General features: G+C 61.0%; 1 protein-coding gene across 3 annotated transcripts; it reads left to right on the top strand.

Moving 5' to 3' along the window:
* Positions 1–527: 527 nt before the first annotated feature.
* PARP6 (poly(ADP-ribose) polymerase family member 6) lies at positions 528–8,570 on the top strand (the record flags this gene model as incomplete). Of its 3 annotated transcripts, XM_083871148.1 has the most annotated exons (22): positions 528–568; positions 1,396–1,473; positions 1,593–1,687; positions 2,600–2,660; positions 2,797–2,887; positions 3,100–3,166; positions 3,395–3,544; positions 3,774–3,954; positions 4,569–4,622; positions 4,970–5,065; positions 5,151–5,243; positions 5,318–5,443; positions 5,533–5,598; positions 5,750–5,817; positions 6,031–6,079; positions 6,508–6,617; positions 6,709–6,781; positions 6,924–6,993; positions 7,358–7,437; positions 7,535–7,598; positions 7,748–7,832; positions 7,910–8,570. In XM_083871148.1, the coding sequence occupies 22 exons, from the start codon at positions 566–568 to the stop codon at positions 8,010–8,012; spliced, it is 1,863 nt and encodes a 620-aa protein (XP_083727274.1). In that variant the 3' UTR covers positions 8,013–8,570. The 3 variants fall into 3 exon arrangements, 2 of the variants coding, with proteins under 2 accessions (XP_083727274.1, XP_083727273.1); XM_083871147.1 differs by lacking the exon at positions 528–568 and having other exon boundaries at positions 1,327–1,473; positions 6,505–6,617; XR_014591100.1 differs by lacking the exons at positions 6,924–6,993; positions 7,910–8,570 and having other exon boundaries at positions 6,505–6,617; positions 7,748–7,795.
* Between the last annotated feature and the right edge of the window lie 1,041 nt (positions 8,571–9,611).

Genomic DNA, 9,611 nt, shown 5'->3' with positions numbered 1-9,611 from the left:
CCAAAGGGTACATTGGAGACCCTGTGGCCCATGGAGGGGACCCAAAATGGTCCCCCTGTACTGGGGCTGCTGGAGGCCCTGAACTGGAGACACTGTGGACTCTGTACTGGGGATATTGGGGAGACTGTGCTGGGAACACTGTGGACTCTGTATTGGGGTCATCGGGGATACTGTACTGGGAACACTGAGGACCCTGTACTGAGGACACTGGGGACACTGGGCTGGGCTGTAGAACACTGTGACAGACACGGAGGGGACCCAAAATTGTCCCCTTGTGTTGGGGCCACGGGACCTGTGTTGGGCCATGGGGTCATTGTGGGGGAAAGCCAACACGGCCACCCCATGGGGCACCTGTGCTGGGACGGGCAGGCCCTGCACTGGGGGCCCCAGGGATTCTCTGTCCCCCCCCCCGGCGCTGCCGTCCCCGAGGGTTCCTGGGGTGTCGGGGGTCCCCGGCGGTGACGTCACGGCGGCGCCGGCGGGTGACGCGGTGCGGCGGGTGTGACGTCAGGCCTGGCCCCCGGCAGCATGGCGGCCGTGCCCGCGCCGGCCGGGCCGCGCTGACATGGTGAGGGGCCGGGGGGGACACGGGAGGACACGGGGACACGGCCGCGCCCGCGGGGGGAGCGCCCGCCAAGGGGCGGGACGGGCCTGCGGGGCCCGGGGCGGGGGAGGGACGGCGGCCCTCGGTGTCCCCCCGTGTCCCGGGGTCCCCCGGCCTGGGCGGGGATGGGGCTGCAGGAGGAGGTGGGACCCCCGCGTCGCGATCGGCCGGGCATCCCCCGGTAGCGCCGTGCGCAGAGCCTGTCCTGGTCCTCCATTCTGGTCCTCCATCCCGCTGCTCCCATCCTGGTCCTCCATCCTGCCGTTCCCATCCTGCTTCCCAGTCCGGCTGCCCTGTCCTGTTCCCCCACATTGGTCCTCCATCCCTCTGTTCCCATCTTGCTCCCCCATCGTGTTGTTCTCATCCTGTTCTCCCATTCCAGTGTCCCCATCCTGCTGTCTCCATCTTGCTCCCTGTCAATCTCCCCGACCTCACTCCCCCATCCTGCTGTCCCATCCTGTTCCCCCATCCTGCACTCCCATCCCTCTGTCCCCATCCTGCCCCCCTCTAATCTGCTCCCCCCATCCTCCCTCTCCCAACCTGCTCCTCCCTCCCACTGCCCACATCCCCCATCCCCATCCATCTGCCCCCAAACACTTTCCCCAGCCCCTGTTGTTCTCCCTGTCCTATTGCTCCCCCCAAACCGCTTCCCCAAATCCTTCCCTCAATCCGCTGCCCTCAACCCTCACTCCAGAACCAGCTCCCCCAGTTTGCCCCTGTTAATGTGCTCCCCCAATCCCCTTCCCAACCCTCTCCCCCACCCCTGCTGCCTCCCAACCCTCTGTCCCCAGGACCTCAAGGGCCAGTACTGGACGGACGATGACTCCGACGGGGACAATGAGTCCGAGGAGTTCCTCTATGGCGTGCAGGTGGGTGCTGCTCCCCCCTGGGTGCCCCGGGAAGCTCGGGAGCCCCCAGCCTGAGGCTGGTCCCAGGCCTGGGGCTGCTTTGGGGGGCTCTGGGTGTGACGTTGGGGGCTGTGCCACAGGGGACCTGCGCCGCTGACCTGTACCGGCACCCGCAGCTGGACGCCGACATCGAGGCGGTGAAGGAGATCTACAGCGAGAATGCCGTGGCCGTCAGGTGGGTGCAGCTGCTGCCCCTGCACGGGGCAGTGCCATGCCCAGGCACACAGCTGGGCTGTCCTGGGAGCCCCACTGCTGTCCCCAGGCATCCAGCTGTGCTGTCCCTGGGCACCCAGCCGTGCCATCTCTGGGGCACCTGGCTGTGGTATTACCAGGACATCTGACCATGACATCCCCAGGGCACCAGGCTGAGCCATCCCTCAGACATTCCCTCCCCAGGACACTGGCCACAGTATCCCCTGGGCACTTGGCTATCCTTGCCAATCCTTGCAAGGTGCTATCCTTGGGTACCCAGACGTGACATTCATGGAGCATCCAGCTGTAGCAGCTCCAGGCACTCATCTGTGCCATCTTCAGACACCCAGCAGTGCCATCCCTGGGCACCCAGCTGTGCTGTATCCAGGGCACCCACCTGGCCATAGCATTACCAGACACCTGGCAGTACCATCCCTGGGGTACCGGGCTGTGCCATCCTCAGGCCTCCAGCAGTGCCATCCCCAGCACACCTGGACATGCCATTCCCAGGCACTTGACCATGGAGCACCCAGGAGTGGCACCCCTGCATAACCAGCTGTGCCATCCTCGGGGCACCTGACTGTGCCATCCCCAAGGCACCTGGCTGTGCCATCTCCAGCCATCCAGCTGTGCCATTGCCAAGGCACTCAGCCATGGGTGGCACCCCTAGGACACCTGGCCATGGCTTCCCCTGAACACCCAGCCATGCTCACACATTCCCAGGTTCACATCCACATTCTGGGCAATCCCCCTGTGCAAACACTTTGATACATGGGGAGCTACACATGCCAGTGTCACTGTCCCATGAGCCTGCCCACCCTGGCATGGGGGACACTGGGCCACTGTTCCAGCACCGTGCCAGCCCCCCATGTCACAGCAATGTGTGTCTTCACAGGGAGTATGGGACCATCGATGACGTGGACATTGACCTCCATGTGAACATCAGCTTCCTCGATGTGAGTCCCTGGGGTGCCTCCAGCAGTGCTGGCATGGGGAGGCTGGGCGCATGCACCACCACGTTTTTAGGGGTTCCCCAAAAATGCCTGTGTGGAGGTCCCCTGGCTGTGCCAAAGTGTGTTTCTCCCTTGGCAGGAGGAGGTGGCGACGGCGTGGAAGGTGCTGCGGACGGAGCCCATCGTCCTCCGCCTGCGCTTCTCCCTCTCCCAGTACCTCGATGGCCCCGGTGAGTGGGGACAGGGGGATGTGGTGTCCCTGTGCCCTCGGGACAGGCAGGGTGTGGTGTTCCTGTGCCCTCGGGGCAGGCAGGGTGTGGTGTTCCTGTGCCCTCAGGATGTGGTGTCCCTGTGCCCTCGGGACAGATGGGATGTGGTGTCCCTGTGCCCTGGGGACAGGCACAGTGCTGCACTGACAGCTTGTCCTCCTCTCTCTCCACAGAACCGTCCATTGAGGTTTTCCAGCCGTCCAACAAGGAGGGCTTTGGGCTGGGTCTGCAGCTGAAGAAGTAAGAGCTGAAACATGGTGGGGACTTGAGGGTAGCGGGTGGGGTGGCTCACAGAGTCATTGTTCTGCCCCAAAACCGGCCACGTGCTACATGTTCTCTTGCCACTACCTTTTATCCACCACACAATCCCGTGATGGGCTCATCACCATCTGTGTGTGGGGAAAAGGAGAGGCTGGGGCTGCCATGGACCACCAAGCACCCATGGGTGCTGTCCCCCCTGTTTGCCAGGATCCTGGGCATGTTCACATCCCAGCAATGGAAACATCTCAGCAACGATTTCCTGAAGACCCAGCAGGAGAAGCGGCACAGTTGGTTCAAGACGAGCGGCACCATCAAGAAGTTCCGTGCTGGTCTCAGCATCTTCTCGCCCATCCCCAAGTAAGGTCCTAATGTTGTCCCCACAAAGGAGCAGCCCTCTGTCCCCTCATCCTGGGTGAGGCCTGGCACTGTCCCTCAGTTTCTCCACCTGGATGCTGCTGCTCCCTACCAGATCCCAAACATTTAGAGGTTGCTCCCAACAAGTAGCTGATGAGTGACTGCAGCACTGGGTGAGGGAGGAGCCGGGAACGGTGACAAACAGGTGCTCAGAGGGATTCTGTGCCTGCAGGTCTCCCAGCTTCCCTGTTATCCAAGATTCAGTGCTGAAGGGCAAACTGGGCATCCCCGAGCCTCGCGTGAACCGCCTGATGAACCGCTCTGTGTCCTGCATGGTGAAGAATCCCAAGGTGGAAGTTTTTGGCTACCCACCCGCCAGCACCCAGGCAGGTGTTGCCCCCTTCAACATCCTGGTGGGTGCCACCCCGTCTTGGGGTTTGCTTTTCTCTTCTTCCCCTTTCCCAGGGGCTCCTTTGGGGTCAGATTGTTTGTCTTGGGGTGCTGGGACCCATATGGTATGGGGGGAGCCCCTGCAGGATTTCTTGTCCCCACTCTTGGGGACCTGGGGCCTGGCTGTGGGGTCTAGTGGGATTTTACCCCACTCTTGGTGCTGCATCCCTGCCGTACCAGGGGATATTGGCATGTTGGGGGTCCTGCTGTGCCTGGGAATGCTGGCATGTTGGGTGTCCTGCTTTGCCAGGGGCTGTTGGGATGTCGGGGGTCCAACTGTGCCAGGAGAGGCTTGGCCTGTTGGGGGTCCCACTATGCTGGGGGTGTTGGCATGTCAAGGGTCTGTGTTGGGGGTATTTGGATGTTGGGGCTCCTGCTGTGTTGGGAAGAGGTTGGCATGTTGGAGGTCTCGCTGTGCTGGGGCACGTTGGAATGTCAGGGTCCTGCAGTGCCAGGGTGTTGGTATGTTGGGGTCCTGCAGTGCTGGGGAGAGCTGGGGCTGCCCGTGCCATGCAGAGCTGGGGCTGTCTGTGGAAAAGGGGATAACGCAGCTGGCTCCGCTCTGGCTCTGTCACAGGTCGGTGGCCACTGCAAGAACATCCCCACGCTGGAGTACGGCTTCCTCGTCCAGGTGAGTCCTGCATCCTGCTATCCTCATCCTGCTGCCCAGAGCATTCTTCCCTGCTGCCCCACTTCCCACTTATCCACATCCTACTATCTGGAGCATTCTCCCCACTACCCCATGTCCTGCTTGTCCTTATCCTGATGCCCAGAGTATCCTTCTCGCTGTTCCACGTCCCACTCAGCCCCATCCCATTGCCCAAAACATCTTCCCCAGTGCCCCACACTCCACACTCCACTGCCTGTCTCATCCTCCCCACTGACCACAGTCCCACTCATCCCCATCCCACTGCCTGGAGCATCTCCCCAAGCTCCATGACTGTGGCAGGGCCTGACTCCCTCTGTGCTGCCCCTCAGATCATGAAGTACGCGGAGCAGCGGATCCCGACGCTCAATGAGTACTGCGTGGTGTGTGATGAGCAGCACGTCTTCCAGAATGGCTCCATGCTGAAGGTGAGGTGGCAGGGCCAGGTCAGGTGTGGGCTGTGGCCCTGTGTCACCATCCCCGACGCTCAGCCCTCTCCTGTCCCCTCCACAGCCGGCCGTGTGCACCCGGGAGCTCTGCGTCTTCTCCTTCTACACCCTGGGCGTCATGTCCGGCGCAGCCGAGGAGGTGGCCACGGGTGCCGAGGTAGGGCTGGGCACGGTGGTGACCCCCCCCAGCCCCGTGGGGGGTTGTCCCTTCACTCCCTGCTCTGCCCCAAGGTGGTGGACCTGCTGGTGGCCATGTGCCGCGCTGCCCTCGAGTCCCCTCGCAAGAGCATCATCTTCGAGCCTTATCCCTCCGTGGTGGACCCCAACGACCCCAAAACTCTGGCCTTCAACCCCAAGGTAAGCACTGGGAGGACAATGTTTCTTCACACCAGGGGGGAACCCCAAAGACCCCTCTGATGTCCACCCCTCTCCTGCCCCGTGTGCAGAAGAAGAACTACGAGCGGCTGCAGAAGGCTCTGGACAGTGTGATGTCTATCCGGGAGATGACCCAGGTGCGTGGTGTGGCCCCACAGCCCCATAGCCCTGTGTGACCTCCCCAGTGTGGGATCCAAGCTGGGAGTGGCACTTTGGTGCTGATCTCCATCTGCCCATGGCTGGGTGAGTGCTGGGGGACCCATCTGCACCCCCTCTTGCCTCTGCCAGGGGTCCTACCTGGAGATCAAGAAGCAGATGGACAAATTGGACCCCCTGGCGCATCCCCTCCTGCAGTGGTAAGGCCGAGGGTGCTGCAGCCCTCTCCCCTGCTCCTTGTCCTTCCCACTGCCCCATATTCCCCAGGACATGGGCTGGAGTGGGGGGCAGCCAGATATCCATGGAACAACCCTCCCTTCTCCTTTCTCCTGGGGGGTCATGGGCATCTGACGATCTCAGGGCAGACTGGGATCACCTTTTCTGACCCTCGTTTTCCTCCTCCTCTTCCCAAGGATAATCTCCAGCAACAGATCCCACATTGTCAAGCTGCCTCTCAGCAGGGTAAGGGGCCAGGGCAGGCTCCAGGTGGGGTGTCAGATGGAGGGTGTGGAATGTGGGAAGTGGGGTGGAGGATGTGGGATGCAGGAGGTGGGATGCAGGATGTAGGCTATGGGCTGCAGGATGAGACATGTGAGGATATGGGATGGGCAATGGAAGGGTCTGGGATGTACGGTGAATCCCTCTGAGTTCTGGTCTGGGAGTAAGGGAATCAGGACACAAGATATGGGAAGGGGGATGTTTGACATGGGCTGTGGGATGGGGACAAGACAGGGATGCCAAGGACCCTTCTGGCAAACTTGGAGTGGCCAAAGCCAGGCTGGGCTGGACCCGGGGCCAAGCGGCCGTGCATGATCTCTGTCTGTCTGTCTGTCTGTCTGTCCTCTCTCCTGCCGGCACTGCCGCTGCTCTTCCCGTTCCCCTGGTAGCAGCTGAAGTTCATGCACACCTCCCACCAGTTCCTCCTGCTCAGCAGCCCCCCGGCCAAGGAGGCCCGGTTCCGCACGGCCAAGAAGCTCTACGGCAGCACCTTCGCTTTCCAGTGAGTTCCAAGGTGGGGGGATAGTGGGAGAGCCCAGGAGGTGCCGTGGGGCTGATGGACCAGGGGCTGATGTGGGGCTGCCTCTTTCCAGTGGCTCTCACATTGAGAACTGGCATTCCATCCTCCGCAATGGGCTGGTCAACGCCTCCTACACCAAACTGCAGGTACTGCTCTGCTCCCAGCACAGCCCAGGGCAGGGAGGCAGGGAGGGGGCAGACATTGGGGAGTGCCAGGGTTCCTCCACTACCGCCGTGCCCGAGCTGTCGGGGTGATCCCACCATGCTCACCCTGGTATTTTCCTGCAAGCTGCATGGAGCAGCCTATGGCAAGGGCATCTATCTGAGCCCCATCTCCAGTATTTCCTTTGGATACTCAGGTAAGAGGCTGCCTGCACTGCCCGGTCCTGCCTGCGCTGCCCAGTCCTGCCTGTGCTCCCATTCCCACTCCCTGCATGGGCCTGGGGAGGTTCAGCATCGTGCTGGCAGGAGTGGCAGCATCTCATATCCATCCCATCACACCAACCTCTTCCCAGCCAGGCTGGGGCTCTCCCACACACCAAAGAATCAAACTCCCATTTTCTAGGTTTCAGAAGCTGCTGCACACACTTTTGGGGGGTTCCCAGGGCCCAGCTGCAGGGTGGGGGCACTGAGTGTGGCAATCCCTGTCTGTGGCATGTGTCCCCAAATCTCCCCAGAGTGTTCCCTGAGAGACAGACAGCCCCTGCCTTGCTTCTTCCACAGGAATGGGGAAAGGGCAGCACCGGATGCCGTCCAAGGATGAGCTGGTGCAGCGGTACAACCGGATGAACACGATCCCCCAGGTGATGGGCCAGGGGACACTGGGAAAGGATGGGAATGGGGATATAGCACCCATGGGTGCTGGGGACGGGGTGGTAACACCAGCTGTTCTTCCCACAGACCCGCTCCATCCAGTCCCGCTTCCTCCAGAGCCGCAACCTGAACTGCATCGCGCTTTGCGAAGGTGTGGGGATGTGGGGGGGTAGTGGGGGGGACAGGCAGCACCTGTGGGTTCACCAGGTGGGTGGAGGGGTGGAGGGTCCCCCCAGTGGGCTCTGCCCAGACAGGCCCTCTGTCCCCCATCCCACATCCAACAGCCCCTTGCCCCAGCAGTGATCACCTCCAAGGACCTGCAGAAACACGGCAACATCTGGGTCTGCCCCGTCTCGGACCACGTCTGCACTCGCTTCTTCTTTGTGTGAGTCCGGCTGTGCCCACCCTGCCGCACCTGCAGATCCCCCACGGGACCCCCCTGACCCCCTTCTCCCCTTCCAGGTACGAAGATGGCCAAGTGGGAGATGCCAATATCAATACTCAGGACCCCAAAATCCAGAAGGAGATCATGCGTGTGATCGGGACTCAGGTGTACACAAACTGAGCGGCGGCGGCGGGACCCCGGGACCCCCCGGGCACGGAGTGAGCCCCGGGCAAGGCTGGGCAGGGGCCGAGCGGGTTTTGAGCCCCCCGGGCAGAGCGGAGCCCCGGCAGCACCGGCAGCTCCACCTGTACATAGGCGTAGGGCACCCTGTGAGCACCAGGCGGGTTCAGCGGTCCCTTATCCCCTCCCTGTCCCCTTCACACTGTCCCCGACCCCGTGGCAGCGTGGAGAAGGAGCCGTGGGTCCGGCGTGGCTGGGGGCTGCCCCTCCTGGCGTTGGCAGCGACGGCGTTTTTATCAGCGATGAGAAACAGAAGCAAAAACAAAACAAAACAAAAAAAAAAACCGAACAACCAAAACGAACCCAAAAACATAGGAAAAAAAAAGAGAAAAGGAATCGGTGTTTGTGGATTTAACTGGGAGTAAAGTGTGGGGTATGGGATGCTGGGGAAGAGATGGGGGCACATGGGAGTTTGAGGAAAGGAAAGGGGCACAGGAAAGGGATGGGATCACAGGGAAGGAGTGGGATTCAGGGGAAGGGGTGGGAGTGTGAGGGAGGAATAGGGGCGCAGGGAAAGGATTGGAACCTGGGAAAGAGATGGGAGCATGAGGGAGGGATGGGATTAGAGAAAAGGATGGGGTTGTGGAGAAGGGGTGGGAAACAAGGGATGGTATCTTGGGGAAGGGATGGGATTGAGAAGAAGCGGGGATTACACAGAAAGGAAAGGTTCATGGGGAAGAGATGGGATGGTGGGGAAGCATCATAAGAGAATTGATGCAGCTTGGGGATAGGGCTGGGAGGGAACCACTCTCCCATCACATCATGGCAAAGGGCTGGTGCTGTAGTGGTGGAACACAATGGAGAAGGGTTTGTGCCTCAGGATGGGGACATGGGACCCTGTGGAGCGGCCTCCCCCAGGCACCGGTGCTGCAGCAGAGACTCAAATGAGGAGGAATCTCCCAGGGACAGCATTTTATTTCAGCCTAAGGCAATCCCAGTAATTTCATGGACATAGAGGCAGTGCCAGCACAGCTGCAGCCTGCTACACCCAAACCTGGATGGAAACCCAGCAGAGATAGCCCAGAGGCTGCCAGGGCCCAGGGCAGGCAGAGGGGGCTGGGCACTGCTGGTCCCCACAGTCCAGGGGCTCTCTGGGTCAGTCACAGCAGTGCCAGGCCACGATTTCAGCCAGGATTTATGATGGAATTGAAGAATCCATGTAAGAATTATCCTGGGTTTGGTACAGTCACCACCTGAGTCCTGACAGGTTCATTACACCAATGGGTGCACCCGGTGTCACTTCTGTCATGTCCCTGTCCTCTGTCCCACCTTGATCCCAACATCTGCCCATCCCCACTTGTCCCACACCAGCTGCTCCATGTACCCAAGGGCCACCCAAACCTGGGCTGGTGGCCATTCCCTTCCTCCTGGCCCTGCCATCCACCCCTTGAGGGGTTTTGCTTAAATCTGTGGGGTTTGGGGTTTTATCCTCTCCTCAAATAAAACATAAGTCACTTTCCCAGGCTCATGGCAGTCACTCAGCTGTACCCACAAGTGCAAAGGGACATTCCGTGGGACATGGCCACATCCTCCTGAATC

This window comes from Zosterops lateralis (assembly GCF_965231275.1).
Source record: "Zosterops lateralis genome assembly, chromosome: 13".
Classification (NCBI taxonomy): Eukaryota; Metazoa; Chordata; class Aves; order Passeriformes; family Zosteropidae; genus Zosterops; species Zosterops lateralis.
Note: the sequence above shows the minus strand (reverse complement) of the source record. Positions and strands in the feature narration are given on the sequence as shown.